The following is a 21,619-nucleotide window of genomic DNA, read 5'->3' as shown; positions in this document are numbered from 1 at the left end:
ACTCTAATTTTGCGAATAAATCTTCTATTTGTAGTCTTATTCAAGTTCACTCTTTCATTAGTTTTCATTAAGCAACTTATCAAAGTATCTTCATCACCTCTCTTTTATGTCATCTTCTCTATTATCATTTTTATCCTTTATATATTTTACATCACCTAAATATTTGCATTTTCTTTATCTAACTCTAGCAAGTTTATAAATGTATTTTTTCTCCTTTTGTATCTAGTTTAGCATATAAAGTATCATCAGCTTTATGTTTAGCTTTACTATTAGTCTTTTTTGCGTTTTTCTTCTTTATATTTTTCAAGATTTTCCATGTTCCTACATTTTTTTCATAATTTATATCAATTTCTCTTTATCTTAACAGCTTTTTGGACTTCTTGATCCCACCACCAACTTTTTTTACTACCAGATTATCTTCCTTTGGACTCACCTAAAAACTATTTTGCTATCCTTACGATAGAATTTGTCATTCTATTACAAACAATATTTGCATAAACCTTGTCCCCTACTGTCCAATCACACTCTTTGTTCATTTTATATTTAAATTTTGCTATATTATCTCCCTTCAAGTTCCACCATATAGTTGACTTGCATTGATTTATGCTACTCCGCATCCATTTTTTAATATGTATATCTAATACTAAGACTCTATGTTGTGTAGCCAAACTTTCACCTGAAATAACTTTACAATCCTTACAAGATAGACGATCCCCATTCTTAGATAAGAATAAATCTATTTGGCTTTTATTATACCCACTCTTGAAGGTTATTAAGTGTTCTTCTCTTTTTATGTATTCAATATAACCAAATCCTAAGACATGGCGAAATCTAAAGATTGTATCACTAACCTCATTTTTAGCTCCATATCCATGGCCTCCATGCATCCTCTCATATCCTATGTATCTTTTCAGAAATGGTTAGAATGTGGTTGCTGCTGCAATATTTTATGAGTTCCTTACACAGCCACAATCCATACGAGGATCAATTAAGGCTGAAATTATTGAAACTTGTGCTCCAAGATGCAAGCAATCTGCAGCACATGACTTTATAGGCATATTCATACAAATTAAAAATTACTCTTCCATTGCTTTCTCATTTTACGGAAACAATTAAGCCTCATAAATCAAGTTTTTTGCACAATTCTGTGCTTCTCTATTACATTAGCAGCTAGATCCATGGCCTTCAATTTTGTTAGAGCGCCACTTTACCTAAAAGCTTATGCTGTTAGGTCAAGGGCCAACAAGGCATATCAAGCTTTAACACTTCCCCACACATGCAACCTGACATCACATGGAGACATAAACACACAATAAATAACTCCTACCATAGGGAACAAAATAATTTTTTAAATACCACACTATAAACGTGGGCAACAAGACTAGAACTTAGGACCTCCTAATAACTAGCTCTGATACCATATTAGAGTACCACTTTACCTAAAAGCTTAATCCTTTAGGTTGTGGGCCAACAATGTACATCAAGCTTAAAAAATTTTAACAAAATCATCCAATTTTTTTTCGAATATTTGCTTCAATCAGCTTGAAAGCCAAAAGGGGACCAATTAAACCCTTATGATTTAAAGAACTATTTGAAAAATAAAATACATAATTAGCCAACTATGAAAAAATATTACCATACTAGAACAAAAACAAGAAATTAATCAAATAGAGAAGGAAACTGGCTAAATAAAAACTAATACAAAAAAAAACTAATTTCTTTTGAAAAAACAAATTTCTTAACAAATATTCAAAATAGACAAAAAGATAAGCTATAGTTGACCTAGATCTAAACCTCAATTTTATTCAAGAAAAAAACTAAAATGAAAAAAAAAAATTCATTAAGGCTAGGGGCTAGAAAGATGAACGTAGGCCAAGCCAAAAACAATTAACATAAGAAGCGGGTGTGTTCGCAAAGTGCTACAATGCTAGCAAGAAAATATGAATGAGGAGCATGCATGCAACAATCAAGGGAACGAAACAAGTCTAAAAGGATCTATTTGTAATGGTGAAAGCCATGGTAGAAGAGAATAAACATGGGTCAAAAGTGATGTTTTAAGAAAGAAGATATGAAGATTTTTTATTTTCATTTAATTATTAATTTGATTTATTTGAAAAATAGTATGGTTTATTTCTAAATTGTCATTTCTTTGTAGATTTAGTATTATTCTATTACTTTCCTTGTTTAGATTTAGCATTTAGGCCTATATATGTAGTATGTGCATATGCTTTAAGGGAGCTTGAATTATTGAAATTGAAAGCCCAAATTCCCATTGGGAACTTGAAAAATGTTTGGGAAAGGAAAGGAAAATATGAAGGAATCCACTTTTTCATTTTGATTATCAAGAAAAGTGAGAAAAAAATAAAATAGCAAAATTTTAATTTTACAAATCATTAGCATTTTATTTTCTTAATTTTTTTATCATGTCAGAACAAATATAAATTTTTAGTTTTTAAAATAGAGAAAAAATGCAACAAAAATGGATTATTTTTCTTTCTTCAAACAAAATCCTTAATCCAAATGACACCTTATTTTCTCTTTATCTTCTTTCATTTTCTGCTCCTCTCTTTTTCCATTTGGTCCTACATCAATTGATATCAGAGCCACAATTTGATACTTCATCCATCTACCCTTTCATCATAACAACCATTGTATAAAGCTACCATCACTGCATGTCACCCCAATCAACACCCATCTCCACCATCAACAAAGCATCTACAGAGCATATCCACAACACCTAAGCCCAAATCCTCCTTGCCCAACTCCTGCCCCACCAACCAGAGTCAAACCTTAACCCTCATTCCTAAATATCCCCACAACCCAAGTACCCTTAATCCAAGCCTTTCACTTTCTTTTATTTTTTTATTTTTTTGGATGGAAAAAGAAATATATTATACTTTGAGTCTAGAGAGTTCCCAACCTCAATAGGTGTTCATCAAGGTTCTACTTTGAGTCCTTCTTTTTACTTTAGTAATTGATTAAATTTCTAGGAATATCAAAGATGAGATCTCTTGGTGCATGTTGTTTGCAGATGAAATCGTGTTGACTGATGATAGTAGGAGCGGAGTGGAATCTAAGCTAGAACTTTGGAGAGCCACATTAGAGTCTAAAGGATTTAGGATAAGTAGGAATAAGACTGAATATATTAAATGTAATTTTAGTAATGTAAGGAGTAGCAATGGAGAGAAGATTAAACTAGATAACCAAGAGATTAATATGACTGATAGATATAGATATCTTGGATCTATTATGCAAGGTGAAGGCGAAATTGGAGAAGATGTAATATATAGAACTAAGACAGGTTGAGTAAAATAGAAGAGTGCGTTAGGTGTGTTGTGTGATCGTAAAATACCCTTAAAATTAAAAAGAAAGTTTTATAAAATGGCTACAAGGCCAGCTATACTTTATGGTTCAGAATGATGGGCAACTAAGAAACAACATATTCAAAGAATGAAAGTTGCTAAGATGCGTATGCTAAGGTGGATGAGTGGTTTAACATTAAAAGATAAAGAAATGACCATATACGCAAAAATTTAGGCATAGCACCAGATGAAAACAAGATAAGGGAAGGGCGAATTAGATGGTTTGGGCATTTAAAACACAGGCCTAGTAAAGCACGTGTGAGGAGGAGTGAGTTAGTTATGGTTTCTGGCATGAAAAGGATACAGGTAGGCCTAAAATTACTTGGAATGAGATAGTGAGGAAGGATTTAATAGCCTTTAATCTAATAAAGGAAAATGATCTGAATCGAGTGAATTGGCGTAAAAGGATTCATGTAGCTGACCCCACCTAGTGGGACTTAAGGCTTGTTGTTGTTGTTGTTGTTGTATGGAAAAAGAAACATATTAAGAGAAGAGATTGGAACCTAAGAGAGGACAAGAAATCCTCAAAAAGAAAAACAGCTTGAAGAACAAAGGAAAAAACAAAGAAAAAGGAAAATAGAACAGAACCTAAGAAACCCCCTTTTAAACCCCTGCCATCATATTCACACAACACTGCAAGTTTGCTAATTCCTGCTGGCCATTTTTCACCTTCCTTGTACCTTCATCTGGGCAAACTTCAATTCCCCCAAGACCATAATGCCATTACCCCATCTTATCCAATAGCTACATACTTCCCATTAATTTGTTCCACAGGAATAGGCATAATCCCATCTGTACATTGCTGGTTTTTTCCCAATCCATCTTTTCCTCAAAAAATAGGAATTACCCCCAAACCTTCCATAGGAGATGGTGGCACATACAATAGGTCCCCAAATAAATCAGATGAATCATGATTCGGGCACATACCTACACTGTTACTGAAATTCATCCAATAACAAATCATTATGACATGCAAACTCAATGACAAGTGATGACAGCACTCTCATCCTCTGACATATCTCTCGAAATTCTTTTTTTTTCTCCTTACCTTTTTCATTGGAAACCCTTTTTTTTATCATTAACATTCACCTGCACCACTGCCCGTCGAGAATAAATCTTGGTGCCCTTGTCAGAGCTATTTCCCTCATCAGTACACGCAGCTCCAATCTTAACCTGAACAGCATCTCCACAAACTGCCTGAGCCTTCGTATCTCTACTCCCATCAATAGATACCAAAGGATGCTCGTTGGCCAGTCTCAACATGACCACATTTCTCACCCCCAAAGGAAGCCAAGATATCAGCTGACTTCCCAGATTTAGATTTTCATGAGCAATCCCTGTGTTTTTCCAGACCCCTGCCTACCATAACCCACAGGTCCATTATCCCTTGATTGTGAAGAAGATGTAGCCAACTCCTCCAAATGCAGATGGACCTCCTTTGGAAGATTTCATTTTCCATTTGTCTACAAAGCTTGAGGAACCACTCTATTAGAGTGGCTAGATATTTTGCTTGTCTGCAGATTTTGTTTAAGAGGCTTACTCCTATTTTGGGCCTGATCATTAGTGGATATAATAAGCAACATATATTTTGTTGCCTGGATGTGCTGGACTGACTAAAGCCTGCCCATAAACATATCTGATTCTTTTTAACAGCAACAAACCAAGTCTCAAGTCCCACTAGTTGGGGTCAGCTACATGAATCATTTTCCATCAGTAATCAGTAAAGATTCATTTCATAGAGATCTATCAAGCTTTACGCTGGCTCTCATCTACCTAATGCAACCCCCCTCTTTTACCCAGGCTTGGGACCAACTATGTGTGAAAAGATTTAGGACATTGAGTGCATCACAGACGGAGTTATATCTGACTCTTTTTGGAAGCCTAAAATCTGGCCCAATACATTTGAGCCTTTAATGTTTGAAAATTGTTGACAACCCAAATCCAAAATCACCTCTACATCTGGACTATCTTTTACCAACCAGGCCCCATACGGCCCATCACTGGAAAACAAAGGCCCAACCAAACCTGGGCTCCTCCCTTCTACCCTGCAAGTCAGCTAACCCTAAATTCTTCAGTCCTGCCATCTCCTCCATTCCTCCCTTAGAGGCAGAAAACAAGTGCTAATCTTCGCTGCTGGCTTGAGAAGCTAAACCGCAGAAGAAAGCATTTTTCTGACACACAAAGCACAAACCATAAATTATCATCCTTCCTCGAATTCTTTAACTCCATCAAAGCATCCTTCCAACATTTTGGTTGATTGTCATTCAAATCCGGGATGCTCGACCCCTGCTGCCCTAAAATACTTAGTAATCCATCCACAAAAAAAACCTCTCCATCTATGACCTTGCAACCCAACCCTCCCCCCCCCCCACAAAAGCAGACAAAAACCAAATAGCCTGTACCTCTAGAAATCAAACTCCCTTCAAGAAATTTTCCAGCTTTAGTTGGTCTAGTCGCCACCAAATACTTCCAGAAAATCAATTCAGGTCTCCACAGGTGAAGTTCTGTGTTGCTTGCATAGAATGTAAAATCCCATCATCGACCACAATAGATAACCTGTCATTATAATGCACTGCAATTTCCCACAAACCTCCACCATGGCAGCCTTATCTATCTCACTGTCGGCTCAAAACCTATAAATGAACTGTAATCCCCTTTTCCTTTTAACCTAATCCAGATACTGCTTACGAAACCCTCATTGTTTCATAAGAAAACCATAGGAGACAATCTGCCATCTGAATGCAGTACAATCTGCTGTAATTCTCCACCAACACAGCCCTTTTATCTCCCTGCCATCCTGAAATGTTGGCAGAAATCATAGCAGACAATCTGCCATCTGAATGCAGTACAATATGCTGTAAATCTCCACCATCACAGCCCTTTTATCTCCCTGCCATCCTGAAATGTTGGCATGAACCCTAGTCGCTTTCCTTATTTCACCCTATTTGGATACCAACAGCAAGTAACCCAACCCGTCTCTTTTCTTAACCTTTACCTGGCCCAAACACAGAGGCACCACTTCTCATTTTTCCTAGCTCTATAGCCCAAGACAAACCATGGACCAAGCACAAACCTAACCATGCCCAGTTAAACCTATATCCAGCCAACCCATTTGACCATGCTCAATTGCCCAACAATATATTTTGACAAGAGAGACAAGATTTTGACAGCAATTTAAAAGATTAAAATATATCATGAGAAATTAGTAGCTACTGAGAGGTTTTGACCAAAGAGATGAGATTTTGAGTTCTGTTGTGATATCTTAAATAGTGCTGACAAGAACTTGAAATTGAACCCAAGAAATTGAGGATTTGCTACAAGATTTTCAGGATTGCAAACAGGAAATTGATTCTGCAAGTACCAATTTCAGAAATTGATTTTAACTGCAAATTGAAGAATTCAAGTCAAAAAAATGTAACACCCAGCGCACAAGGCCCCTACGCCATCGGGTAGAGATACAAATCTATCATGAGAAATATTGCTGCCAAAGGGATAAGATTCTAAATTCTGTTTTGATTTGGAGAGTACATAAGAGAAATACAAATTATTTGCAAGAAATTGAGAATATGCAACAACATCATCAGGATGTCATACAAGAAGATCAATTCTGCCACTACAAATTTAAATTCCAGCAGCAAGATTTTGGCTTATTTCTTTGAGAAATTGCTGTAAGACATTGAAGCAAGGCATAAACAGCCTATGCAAGTACTTAACATTACTTGGCGAGGCTATATAAACTTGGATAAGATCTTCCATGTAAATTAATTAATTTATTATCTATTTGGAATTTGTATAAATTTGCATAGATTCCAAAAATTATTGTGTGTGTGTGTGTGTATACATATATACCTATCTGGCTATATTATGTTCATTCCTCTTCCAGCATATTCATCTTTTTTATCTGCCTATCTAATTAAAAAAAAAATTGTTTGGATTGGTACTCAAGTGTGTGCAAGTTTCAACAAGTGTCTGATCCTATGTATCCTTTCAACTTTCATGGATGCTCAAATCCACAGTATTTCTTATAATGGTTAGTTGAGAAGGAGAATTATGTTATTTGGCATAGATTGCCAGCTCAGTAGTGTACACATGTTGCTAAACCCAAGTTCCTTAGTTCCAAAAAAACATTATTAGCAATGAGTGAAACAGGACATAAAATACAACATAACAACCTGTTACGACATGGAATGACATGAAAAACGCCCTAAGAGAGATATTAGGACCTCCATCTCTTAGGGAGCAATTCAATGTGGACATATCAATTTCATAACAAAGTCCAAAACAAGTCACTCACCCCTCACCTATGGAAATCCAAAGTGACCACCAACCTGTGCAAAGTGTTTATGAACAGACTAATATTACAGGACACTTAAAGTCCATTATTTCAACCCCTAATCGAGTCTTTACTGTGGAACTTCAAGCTATTGATGATGCTTATGATTTTGATGCACATATGTCCAACCTTTTCATGGAATCCAAGATTAATGCCTCACAACAAAATAAAGATTCTGAACTTGTGAAACATAGATGAATTATGAAATTAATATTTTAGAATGGTCTCCACTACGCCAAGAAAATATTGATGCTCAGTGAGAACTTAAGAAAGACTCACATTAGTTCCACGCTTCCACCAAATTGTCATGACTTATAAAGATTTCAGACATGCAATGACTGCCGGAATGAATATATCCTTAATGAAGCCAAAATTCATATTATTAACTTCGATCCCGATACCAAGTTTCTAGAAATGAAGAACTAGCAGGACACACGCACACAACTGATAGCTTTGCTCACAACTCAATGGGATAACTAGAAGCAAGAAAATTCACCAGAATCACCACTCTTAAGATACAGATTGCTCACCACTTTAGAGATACAGAGTTTGAAAAATAAAAGTTCACCATTAAACAAAGGAGATACAGAACTGAATAGGCCAAAGTCTCCAATTTTCATTCAAAATCACTCTCTAATCTCCTAGTACATGCCCTCAGATGTTTTTATAGTCTTGAAACAATCCTTCAAGCTTAGGAAAATGCTACATCACGTTTTCCAACTAAAAATAATTGATTAGGGGAAAAAAAATTCAAAAGAAGAGCTAAACACGTTTTCTTAGAGAATACAAACAGACATATAAAAAGCTTAAACTAGCAGAATGCGCACTAAAATTCAAACAACCATAAATTCTAGCTAACTATAGTTAATTTGTAATATAATCCACTGAAAAGAGCATTTCTTTGACTTTAATTTCATATGGTCATGCCTATTTCGAACTCTGGAACCTTTTCAAAAATGGGCTCAAAACTGGGTGCTCAACAACTTCAAGAACTCAATTTGTTTGCATCACTAATGTCACCTTCCAACATCTGACATTCACTTGAACTCGCTGAGCACACTCTTGTGTCAGATCCTAACCCACGTTTGAAATTTATTCATGGTCCCTTCAAAATTGAGCCATTTGTCAATGGTACTTTTGTGATTGTCTCTTGTTCCCTCTTTGAATTTATGCCATCCAACTTTGCTCCTTATTCCATCACATGTTCCTTGACCAAATCCAATGAAACGTTGTTTTGTGTGTGTGTGTGTGTGTGTGATTCCTGAACACATTCAATGGAACAGGTGCAAATTTACTAGATTTGGACATTAGGTTGATTTCTTGTTTGGAAGGCTTGTAGTGTTACTTAAAGATAGGGAAGACTCTTGTTGCTTGCAGTTGCAGGTGATGTCAGATAACTAGTCACACCTTCAGCTCTACTTCCTACGCTTCCATCACCATTCTCGCCAGTCATGCTTTGCAATATGGATGTTATCTAGATTCCAAACGGCTACTTTCTAAGTGGCACTTCTCTTCAGTAATTTATCAACAAAAGAATTTGGTCAACACACACTAGGCTTGTCGACATTGTTCACAGACTGTTCCAGCCTTCTCATTCATCCTCTTGTGTGGATCTCCATCCTTCAATACTTGAAAACTTGAGGTTCAGTTTTCACCAACCAGGGAAGAATGAAGAAGACTTGAGATTGATTATTATTTAACTATAAATTTTTATTTATTTGAAAATTTGAGGATTATTTTAAAATTATTTTTTTTTATGGATCAAGAATTAGTTTTCTTCTTTCGCTTCCTGATTTAGATGTAGAGTTTAAGCATACATAACAGGTTTTAGTTCGTACATTTTAAGAAATCTTGCTATCGAAATAGAGAACATTAATTATTATTTGCCTTGTCCCCCGAGTTTTCCTTTCTTCAATTTTACCATTGTTTCTCAATTTAATTTCCCTTATTTTCTTTCATTTTATATTATTTCTATTTTTCCATTCAGTACTGCAACATAAAGTTGCTTAGATGCTTCCCTTTGCAAGTGAGCATCAAGGTTCCAACAACTAGTCCTCCCCTGTAAAGAGCACGCCCATCCACAAAATAAATATAAGAAATAAATTGCACAAGGACAATGACTTTCCAAGGAGATAAAACGTATAAAAGGAAGGTATCCTTGGGCAGCATTCAATATCCTCTACTTTAAAGATTAAATAATGCTTCCAGGGTTCAGATGGTGTTCTTTGAGTCAAGTTTTAAAGCCAAATCAGTTCAAATTCTACGGCGTTTCCTTCGATACAGAGACAAGAATTTTGTCATTCAAAATCTATTATAGATGTATGTGCATCAATGAACACCTATTTCTACCTACTTCAGTTTGGAGCACACACAATTACATAACCGTTTACTATTTCTAGAAGCTCGTCCCATAGAATTGTCTACCTGAGACTGTCCCTTGGCCCGTAGGTCTTGACACATGGTTAGAATTCTAGCTCTTCTAGAGCGGTATCATGCCCCCTCCCGGAAGGAGGCCTTTGCCCTCCACCTAAGCTATGCAAGTAAGGCCAAAAGCCAATCTTCGAAACCCGGTGTGAAGGGACGGTGTACGAGAAATCAAATCATACATAAATGGTCAAATCCTCAAAAGCCCCAAAAACACTATGAGGTGTTTGGAAATAGTTGAAGTAGTTTTCCCTAAATTAGGACAGTGTATTCCTATTAAATTCTATTAACAGACGTCATCATAAATTCATAATCATGGAAAATGTATTTCTTCTATATTATTATTTTATTTTACATACCACACACACACACACTTATAATTTATTTATTAGTTTATCAATTTTTTTACAATGTTATTTTGTTATTACCCAAGAAACAAAACAAATCATCAAATAAGATATTGAAAAGACACCTGGATAATGCTGCTGGATTCCAATGAGAAGGAACTGACTTCTTTACTTTGTCTTGGAGCACTAAGTGAGATGCTGTTAGGTGCAAATAGTAGAGAGAGATGAAGTAACCATCAAAAGCAAGATATTTGGTATCTGCAGCATCATTCAACCAGGCTCCAGTCAAATCAAAAAGAGCATTAAAATAGCCTGAAGGAACTTTTCCTTGTACAGAAGATTTCTGATTAAGTAACTCTGATATCTGCAAAGAAAAAACAATGTGTATCTGTTAACGGAGATAATTCAGTAAATTAGGCTGTAAATAATGGAGATAATTCAGGCAATTAGGCTGTAAATAATGCTGAAAATCTGGCAGCAATTAAGTGCTGAAAATCAGGCAATTAGGCTGTAAATAATGCTGAAAATCTGGCAGCATTTAAGTGCTGAAAATCAGGTAACAACTATGTAAATCTCTTCTATATAATGAAAGCAAACCTGATGGAAAGGGCATTCAGACCAAAATAAACAGTATCAACAAATATCCCACAAGCTTAAGCTTTAGGGAGTCAATCTGAACAATGTATGTCTATCTACCCAACAGGAGCCAAACATGCAACAATGTCCATCAGTGGAATGTAAAATAAAGCATAAAACTTGTACAGTGCTGTATTGACTCAAAATACAAATGTTTATCACAGAAAAAAAAAAGAATATACAGAGGATAAGAAATCATTAAGAATATTAAAACAAGAAATAAAAACAAAAAGAAACAAATAAAATAAGGAAAAAATGACAAAAAACTTGAGCTAACAAGGCCAACCAATTGTGCTGGATATCTGACAAAACCACATTGCTAAACACCTGATAGGGAAAACCCACATCACAGCCAAGAAGACAATCCAGTCCCAAATCAATCAATAAATGAAGCACAATATGAAAAACATTTGGGCCTTCCTCTCCAGCCAAAATACCCATCAATCAGCAAAAACTGCACACCACCACAAGTTTCAGTGCTTTCTTCTTTCATGTTTTAGTTGGAAAGCAAAAGTACCCTTAAAAAATGAAGGCATTTACTTGGACAGTGATTCTTAATAAAATTAATACCAGTGACCTGCTTCATAAGAGGAGGCCAAATAAAGCAGCGTCACCAAATCTCTGTGTCCATTGTTTTAGGAGTGTGGAAACCTCTTCACATCTGTTCTTACATTGCCATTTCTATTGGAAATTATGGAATAATCTAATTGGTTCTTTTGAGAAGAATTGAGTCCGTCTTTCTTCTTTGGCTGATTTTTCTGCTAATAATTTCAGGGGTGTCAAGATGCAGGAGGAGAGAAAAGCTTCGTGGAGTTGTAAAGCTTCGGACATTAACAGGTGTAATAGGTTGAAGAGAAATGCCAAAATTTTTAAGTGTTATTACATCAGATAAGATAATTTGGCCTGGTACTGAGTGAATTTTTTACATAACTTCAGTGTTCTGCAAATCGTATTTTGTTTTTTTTCCCCTCAATGATTTGCACAGAGATTCAATTGCCTAATCACACTAGAGATAAATTACAGCTTTAGCTACTTTTTTTCTCTTCCTTTATTTGTTAAATTAAGGTGCTGGAGGATGCTTATTCTCCAAGTTGTATTTCTTTTATTTTATTGATTGTGATTGCTCCTCTTTCCAACAAATCTCTTTGACTATCCCAAAAAAAAAAAATTAAAAGAGTTTTGTGAAGGGAAAAAAGCAAAACATTCTACTAGGGTTTTTCAATTCTCAATGCAAGCTCTCAAAATTACACAATGAAGTCTTTTCTAGGCTTTTCCCCAAAACCTAAGGAAATGAAAGTATTGAAAATAATACCAAGTCCCTAAATAACTACAAAAATTCAAAAAATAGTCTGGCGTATAAAATCCTAAATTGCACCTGCACCCAATAACTAATGTGAAAATCCCAATGATCATGATCCCCATCATTAGCCACCAACTACTCATCCATCTATTAAAACTAAGACTTTTGCCAACACTTTCATGGCTGAATGCTGATATTTGGTGGAAGATTGCTTTAAGTGCTTCACAATATAAACTTGATGCTGATACTACCATAGGCATGTGAAATTTAGCAGGGTGACTATGTAATGGTACGAATACATCCTAAACTTTACCCTAAGAACTCCTTCAAGAAACTGCATGCCTGAGCTTCTAGTCCTTCGGCATCATTAATCTTGGCCCTAATCCTTGTGTGCTTGAACCAACATCAAATATGAACATATTCCTATGTTCAATGTTAAAAACACAACTTGCAAGCAGATATTTTTTCCTAGTGATGCAGCTTCTTCATCAGAATCAATTCCTCTTGTTCATTCATCCATGTTGCCGCCTTCCCATCACATTGAGAGTACTTCCAGCACTGAGGTGACTAGATGCCAAGGGATGAAGCACTGGATACAGCTTTCATTTATGCATGAAAGCTTCAATGGGATTACTAAGGAACGAGTGAAGGCTAGAGAAAGCTATTTAGGGAGCAGAAAAGGTGACTTCTTGGATGTGTTGCATAGGGGGAACAACTGCCTCAATTTTTTTTTATATTTTCAACGTGAGATTAAGTTCAGATCAGATAACTAAACCCAGCCATTAGTTAACCAAGCTAAGCAATGAGTTTGGTTCAGTTTCTAGCTCAAAACACCACCTTAATGATTTTATAGCAAGCCAAGGTATGTTCTGTTCTTCATCTTATGTTTCTACTCCACAACAAATTGAACAAAACGCTATAGCTGATTGCAAGAATCAACACTTCCTATGAGTTGCTTCTTCTACTATTTTTGGATGGCTCTACCACAAGTGCATTAGGATGTGCCACTTTTAGTGCATTTAATGTCATTTTTTGAGGTTATTTCCCTCTCAAACATCCCATTTTACTTGGTATGTGTACTGTTAACCATTATTTTGGTCATTTAGCATCATTAGTTTGTGCCAGCGTTATGTTAGTAAACATGAGTAGAAAGGGTATAATGGTCATTGGAATGTACTTGACATATGTTATAAATAAATGGAGCAACTTGTCCTGGTGATTGGATCTTCTTTTTTACTCAATACTTCAACATGGTATCAAAGCAAGATCTGGCTAAAACCCTACGACCAAACCAAACCAAACCAACCCCTAAACCTAATCATCCTGTGCAAATCTGCCACCATAGGAGGATCAGCTGTATCTCTAGAAATCAAAAACAAGTCCAAAAGTCACCAGAAAAACAGTCGTCCAAAGCTTTCTGGATAGTGCTGTCCTTTTAAGAATCTCAATAACCCTTTCATATTTTATAAAACCAGCACCACATCAAGTGTCACAGGGTTTAAGTTCACAGCAATCAAACTTGACATTGCATGGCACCAAGTCGCACACTTGGTTAAGCCAACATTACACACGATATTTGGTTAAATCCTGCAAGTGTATAGCAATTCAAATAAATATTCACAAGGCAACAAGCATTATGGGAGCAACACCTCCCAACCTTCCTTTTATTCAAAGACGAGGAAATGCACTCTAACATGTGCAGGAAACACACAACTCATCCATGCCCATGCCCCCTGCAACCCACATGTTAAATTGATACCTCCTACAACCTAGAGCCTGCAGTTGACAACTCCAACCCCCTGTTTGGTTTGCGGAATCAAGCCTGGAATGGAATCAAATCTCAGAAATGCAATTGCATTCCTGCGTTTGGTTTGCAGGAGGACAGAATTGTATTCTGGCTGAAAACGATTCTTGCAAATGGGGGAGTCACAATTCCAGTCTAGATAGGCTGGAATCAATCTTCATTCCATTGAATCGGATTCATTTTATAATAAAAAAATTCTAAAAACAACAACAAATGCTGATAATACTAATTATTACTACTATTATAATAAAAATAATAACTAATGATAATTGCAATAATAATAAATAATATTTACTATTTTATATAACAAAAAAATCCAAAATAATAATAATTATTATTTTAAGGATAATTATTATAAAAATATTAAAAAATAATAACTACAATAAAATAATTTTATTATTGTAAAATAATAATAAAAACAAGAGCAATAATAATAAATAAAATGGAAAAAATAATAATTATGATTTTAAGGATAATAACTATTATAAAAATAGCAAAATAGTGAAAACAACAATAAAAATAATAAATACACCAATAACAATCGCTATTATGGAAATAATAAAAAACTAACAATCAAACAAAAACAACAGCAAATAATAATAATAATAATTATTATTATTATTGTTATTATTATAAAAACAATAACAACTAATAATAATTACAACAACAATAATAAAAGCTAATAATAATATTTTTTTTACTATTAAAAAAATCAATGTTTTAAAAGGCTTAATTGAGGCTCGCCTTAAGGCAAGGCAGGCATAAAAAGCGCTCAATCTAAAATACCAAATCTCAAAAAAGCTAACGCATTACACGCTGAAGCTTACGCATTTGTACAAAAGGCACGCCTTTACGCCTTTTGTGCATTTTAACTTGAGACTTACGCATTTTGGGTGTGCAATTCTCAAGTAAGATTTGGCTAGAAAATATAGATTCCATGTTTATATAAAAGGATGTCATGATATGAGTTGATTTCTAAACTCCTAAACCTCAACCTTTTCAAAAAAATTGACTTGTATCTTAGATCTTGAAAAATAATTTGAACTTTGTAATATTATAGCTATCTCTTGTCATGATTCATGCAAAGAATTTAAGTTAGCAATTTTTTTTTAATGGCCAATAAGTAGTTTGCAAATTATATTTGGTTTTTTTTTTTTTTACATTATATTTGTGATTTTCTTAATTTTTTCTTTATTATTAAAATATATATATTTTATTTACATATCTTTATCTAAAAATAAAATCTCAAAAGGCTTATGCGCCAACGCCTTAAGGCTTACGCCTCGCCTCTTAAGAGTAAGAGCGCCCCACCTTACGCCTTCGCCTTTTAAAACATTGAAAAAAATAATTAAAAATAATAATAACGAGAAAAACATTAATAATAAAAAAGCCAAAATAATAATAATTTGTGTTATTTCAAGGATAATAATTATAATAAAAATAATAACTAATAATAACTACAAAGAAAATAATATTTATGATTGTAAAATAATAATAACAGCAATAAATAAAGGCAAAAATGAGAACAATTATTATTTAAGGATAATAATTATAATAAAAATAAAAATAAAAATAGAAATAGAAATAACAACAATAAGAAATAATAATTACACTAATAAGAATCACTATTATGAAAATAATAAAAATAATAATAAAAAAAAATAACAACAAATAATAATAACTAATAATAATTACAATAAATAATAACTAATAATAATATTTATTTCTATAAAAATAAAATTACAACAATAGAAAATAATATTAAAACTAATAAAAATCACTATTGTAAAAAAAATAATAATAAAAATTAAATAATTATGTATTAGGGATTTTTAATAAAAAAAATGACTATTTTCATTCCATTATAGAATCCATTGAGGAATACCAAATGTTGGAAAGAAATTGAAATTGTATTCCTGCAGTCATTCCATTTTACTATGGCCATCTTCACAAGAGTAATCTTACCATCTACCAAGCCAAGTCTACCATTCAAGGTTTCTATAAGGGATGTTATATCACTCAACAGCGTTGACATCTTGGCTTTCCTAGCAACCACAAAATCAACATGTTGTTGTAGTTCAACCAACTCATTGGTTAAGCACTCACATTGCACCAAGGCTGTTAGAATCGGGATTCTAATTGGGATAATTGGAGGGGTCTGCGGGATTAAACTGTAGAATCGGATCAAGAATCGTAAGATTCTACTTTCAATGTAAAATAAATATTAAAAAATCATATATGTGGAACTTTATGACAATTTTTAAGACTAAAAAATTGTTTACTAACTTAGTAAGTATAAGAAGTTAAAAATACAATAAAAAGTTCAAACAATAAAAAGAAGAAAAAGAAGAAGAGCAAGAAAAGAAGGAGGAGGAGGAAAACAGTGCTCACTATGGAGTCTTTTCAAGAAACAAAAATTTGTTTCAAAGCATACCTCTGCAGCTCTGCTGGGCAAGCTGGCTTGGCTCTTTTCTTGGCCGCTGCTAATCAAACAAGAACTCTGTGTTGAAGAGGACTGATGTGTTCTTGTCGAACACCAAAGAAGGAAGAGCACCGTGGACTAAGTTTTTGTCGAACCCCAGGAGCTCTGGTTGTTGAACAACAAAGAATTGTTGATCAAACAGCAAGACTACTAGCTGCTGCTGATCAAACACCAGTCACCAGATGGAGGGCTCTCTGGTTGTCGAACAGGAGAGAAATTCCGGTGCTGGGTTGCTGAATTTCAATGAGGAGTAAAGGACTAAGGTTTCGAACTCCAAGGAAGTAAGGTGCAGATTCCACTGAATCTGTTCACTGATGGGAGGCTGGGAGCCATTTTGCCCCAGTTTCAGAAGACTTTGGACCAAACATAAACCTTTTGGGGCATTTGGGCGAATAAAAACTTGTATTGGGCCACATTATTAAAGCCCAAAAAGAAAAAAAAATCCCAATCCAGGTAACAAAGTAGGATCTATACGATTCTACTTACGATTCTACAATTCCAATTGTACGATTCTACAGATTCTTTTACGATTCTACTTGATTCCAATTTTTGTTGCAACTTGGATGGTTTGGGTGAATCTAGATCGTAGAATCATACACTATGATCCAAATCGCGATTTTAATAACCATGCATTGTACTGCCAATGGAGCTGCATTATCCATCTGTGGAAAACCAAGAAAGTTCTCCACACGATCCAATCAACCTTGATAATGTGTGGCACCAAGTGACACTTGGTTAAGCCAACATCACATGGTTAAATATTGCAAGTGTATAGCAATTTAAATAAACATTCACAAGGCAGCAAGCATTACATGAACAAGACCTCCGAACCTTTCTTTAATTCAAAGACAAGGAAATACACTCTTAACATGTGCAGGAAACACACAACTCGTCCATCCCCATGCCCCCTGCAACCCACATGTTAAATTGATACACAATTGACACCCCCAACCACCTAGGTTCTACAATTGACAACCCCAACTGCTTAGGTTGTGCTAGACGTGACCAGCAATTGCCAACAAGGCTATAACAAGTTTATGCTTACATAAATGGCTAAAAACATGCCCAGATGTCCACCCACGAATTTACTCACTTATCAAACCTGTTTGCAAGCCAAGCAAGGATAAATTGCCAACTAACTACCCATTCTGGTCAACATGTCAACACTAAGAGCAGTTGACATTTTCTCAATATACTCTCCACGAGTCAACATTTGTGTCTAGCATGGTTTTCCCTTAACCATGACTTGTCTACATCCCAATAGCAACAAATGTCAGTGAGGCACTTGATGTAAATAAGTTAACCATCCAACCATATTAACCAAAACCAACCACCATAAGCAACCTTGTCAACAACCATGACCCCATCCATGTCCATCCCTAACCATGTCAAGTAGGAAACTTCACTACTATGTGCTCCCCCTACAAAAACATAGTTTAACCAACCAACAATTATCAAGACAACACATGACAGGCCATGACAAGTTGCTACCTTGGCACATGGTTTGCCCATGTCGTGTGCCTTGGTGATGTCAAGCTACTCAAGGGTCTAACACCAAGGCATAGAACCCTCCAATCTATAAGTGTGTGAAACTCATCACCAAAGGAGGACCTGCGTGCTAGCCAACTGCAGACTGGTCCCCAGTCCCTCCCCATGCACTGGTGCATCAGACATCCGCTACGTCAAGTGCTGAGTCAGAGTAGAGGGTCATGGCTTACACTACATGTGAGCTTGTTTGGTTGAGGAACACATTGGGAAAAACCAGGTTTTCCACATTCTTGGTTTATAGAGTTGATGTGTGATAATCAAGCTTCCTTTCATATTGTTGTCTCCAACCCAATCTTCCATGAGCAGACAAAACACATTGAAGTTGATTATCATTTTATTCAAAAAAAACTTGTGTAGAAGCTCATTACCAACCACTCATCTGAAGTATGATTTGCAACTTGCTGATTCATTCACTGAAGCTTTGGGGGTCCTTGTGTTAAATTAGATTGTAACAAGCTAGGAGCATATGATGTCTATGCTCGAGCTTGAGGGGGAGTGTTTGATTATTTTGGTCATTAGAATTATTAGTGTGTGCTAGTGTTATGCTAGTAAATGTAAGTTAGTAAGGGTATTATGGTCATTGACATGTACTTGACATATATTATAAATAAAAGGAGCGACCTATCGTGATGATTAGGTCCTCCATTTTACTCAATACTTCAACATGTACATTTGGACATCCTTGGAGCTACTTTCATTATCTAACTTCAAGGACACATGAACTTGATCCCAAACCTCTCAATTGTGTGTTTCTGGGATCACAACCAAAAGAGACATGGTTATTCTAATCCTCCTCCTCGCCTACTTTCATTATCTAACTTCAAGGACACATGAACTTGATCCCAAATCTCTCAAATGTGTGTTTCTAGGATCACAACCAAAACAGACGTGGTTATTCTAATCCTCCTCCTCGCCTACTTTCATTATCTAACTTCAAGGACACATGAACTTGATCCCAAATCTCTCAAATGTGTGTTTCTAGGATCACAACCAAAAGAGACCCAGGTTATTCTAATCCTCCTCCTCAGTATAATGCCATTCAGCAAGCAAAATTGAATGGAGTCCAAATGGAATTCAAGAATTGAAAAATTAAATAAAGAATGTGTAAAAATCAAATGACAAATTCAATTCCATTCTATTTATAGATACCAAACACATAGTAAGTTCGTTAGTACACATTTCACTTACACAAAATCATCTCCTTACTTAGGGACCTCCTCTTGACCTCTTGGCCTTCCCTGATGACTCCCCTACCTTTGAAGACTTCTTCCAAGGAGAAGAAGCACTAGAGGCACATCCCTTCTTTGTCTTGGCAAAAAACCCCCCCTTTCTTTGAGTTTTGCAGTATTTGTATAAAAAATGAAAAACAATAACAAGTTTTGTCACTATTGTAGAAAATAGTCTTATATTCTATTTTCAGTTTTTAAATAATTAAAAATGACACCTTATTTTTTCAAATTTTCCAATTTGTATGTGAAAGTTAATATGAACATTTTTAATTGTCTCTTGATTTCTAATTTCTTATAAAATTTTTGGAAACTTGAAAAATAATGTGTCTTTTTACAAGTATTTTAAAATTTGAAATAAAAATAAAACTTATTTGGTACAATTAAATAATTTTTTTTATTTTCTACCAATTTAATCTCATCTTATAAATCTGAAAAATAAGTTTAAAAAATTTAATAATTCTTCAAAAATTAAAAATGAGAACTCCTTTGCCCTGCCAAAGGAAGCCTTAATTACAAACATACACGCGTACATGAACTGTATTTTACAAAGCAGTTACTGAGTAGAGAATTATGCATACATTTCTCTCTATTATGTTACAAACATACACGCACTGAAACTGCAGTTTTTGGAATAATTGAAAGCTTCACCTGGTTGAATTCAAGAACATCGGATTTGAAGCGGATTCTATCCCCTTTGTCGCAGCGAATATCCTCCGGGACTCCTCGAACCGTGAGTCCTCCGGGAATCAGAATGTCCCTTTTGCTGGCCTCGTTCAAAACCACGAGGCGCTCCCCGGGAGAGCCCTTGGCGAACTTCAACCTGAAATCACTGGTGAAGTCAAACCCTAGCCCGAGAGACTCCAGCGCCCTGATATCAATGGGCTTCTCAGAATCCTCCATAAGCGAATCGAAAGGACGCAGTCTGTGAGCAATCGGAGCAAGAACAACACATGCAGGAGGCAAGGCTTATCTCCGAATTCCGAAGCAATAAGGTACGAGGAGGAGGAGGAGTGGCAGAAGAGTGGACCGCAAAAGCGATTTGAATATAAATGCCAATGCCATTTTCAAAATGAGGAAAGAAGGTTTGACTAAAACGCAAGTAATAATTATAAATGCTGGAAAAGGAACACATGATTCGTCACTTCCATGAGTTGTGATTTTGGGGAAGTAAAGTTCCCGGAACACGGTTTCTTCCCAGACCGGAGAGAGCGACGTTGGGTTGAAGGTGAATTGGAAGGCGGGGCCCACTCAGGCGTTTGACCCGCAGAGCCGCCGGTTGAAGTCAGCGACTGCGCGTAGCCAACCTACTGCGTACCAACTCCCCACGTCTCCATTAACGTTTATGAGACTGAACGCACAATTGTTTAAAAAGCATTTTACAATTTTTTTATTTTATTTTTTTTGGATGTATAAAACAATAATTTTAGGACTTAATTTTTACTTTATAAATGAAAAATTGAAAGAAAAAAAATTGAGATCTTATTTTTTAAAAAATTTGGGAGTCTTTGTGATATTTAAGCGCTTATAATAAATTAATATACTTAAACTCATGGTTTTTTTTCAAAGAAAAAATGGCAAAATCTACTTAAACTTATGGCTTTTTTATTAAAAAAAAAAATGACATTTTGTCATGATTTTTTTATATTAAATTATGCATTTTCAGTCATTTTAAAATGGACACTTCTTATAGTACCTTTCAATCAATCTCTATTTAGTTTCATCTAATAAAAGTTTACATCATGATAAAATAATTTTTATTATTTTATTTCATTAAATGCAATGATAATTGATGTTATTGAAGATGCCATGAATATCCATCAACTTAATAAAATGATTGAATCACTAAATCAATAGTCTAATAAATGGTCAAACAAGTAGATTGAATTAACAACTTGATTTAAAATTTTTAACTTTTAATTTTGGCCAATTTATTTACACTTTGAGATTCTCACTTTCACAATTTACTATTTCAATTTTTATATACTAATATTTTGAAAGACATCAGCCCAACGTCCAAAGACTTATCTGAATTTTTGTAGATTTTATAATTATTTTATTTTTTTTCTAAATTTATGATTAATTATTCTAAATTTATTAGACGACCTATTGGTTACTAATACAGTTCGTTTGTTTTTTTCAAGAAAAAAAAAAATT

General features: G+C 34.9%; 1 protein-coding gene across 1 annotated transcript in view; it reads right to left on the bottom strand.

The window, feature by feature from the left end:
• LOC131151953 (MACPF domain-containing protein At1g14780-like) overlaps window positions 1-20,936 on the bottom strand; it is a 34,051-nt gene extending 13,115 nt beyond the window's left edge. Inside the window, exons 1-2 of the mRNA XM_058103476.1 lie at window positions 20,114-20,936; window positions 10,592-10,830 (exon numbers count right to left, since the gene is read on the bottom strand). Coding sequence (XP_057959459.1) covers window positions 10,592-10,830; window positions 20,114-20,365 — 491 coding nt within the window. The 5' untranslated portion in view covers window positions 20,366-20,936. The remainder of the gene's footprint in view (window positions 1-10,591; window positions 10,831-20,113) is intronic.
• Between the last annotated feature and the right edge of the window lie 683 nt (window positions 20,937-21,619).

This window comes from Malania oleifera, chromosome 3 (genome assembly GCF_029873635.1).
Source record: "Malania oleifera isolate guangnan ecotype guangnan chromosome 3, ASM2987363v1, whole genome shotgun sequence".
In the NCBI taxonomy this organism is placed as follows: domain Eukaryota; kingdom Viridiplantae; phylum Streptophyta; class Magnoliopsida; order Santalales; family Ximeniaceae; genus Malania; species Malania oleifera.
This window is presented reverse-complemented; position numbering and strand designations above follow the sequence as displayed.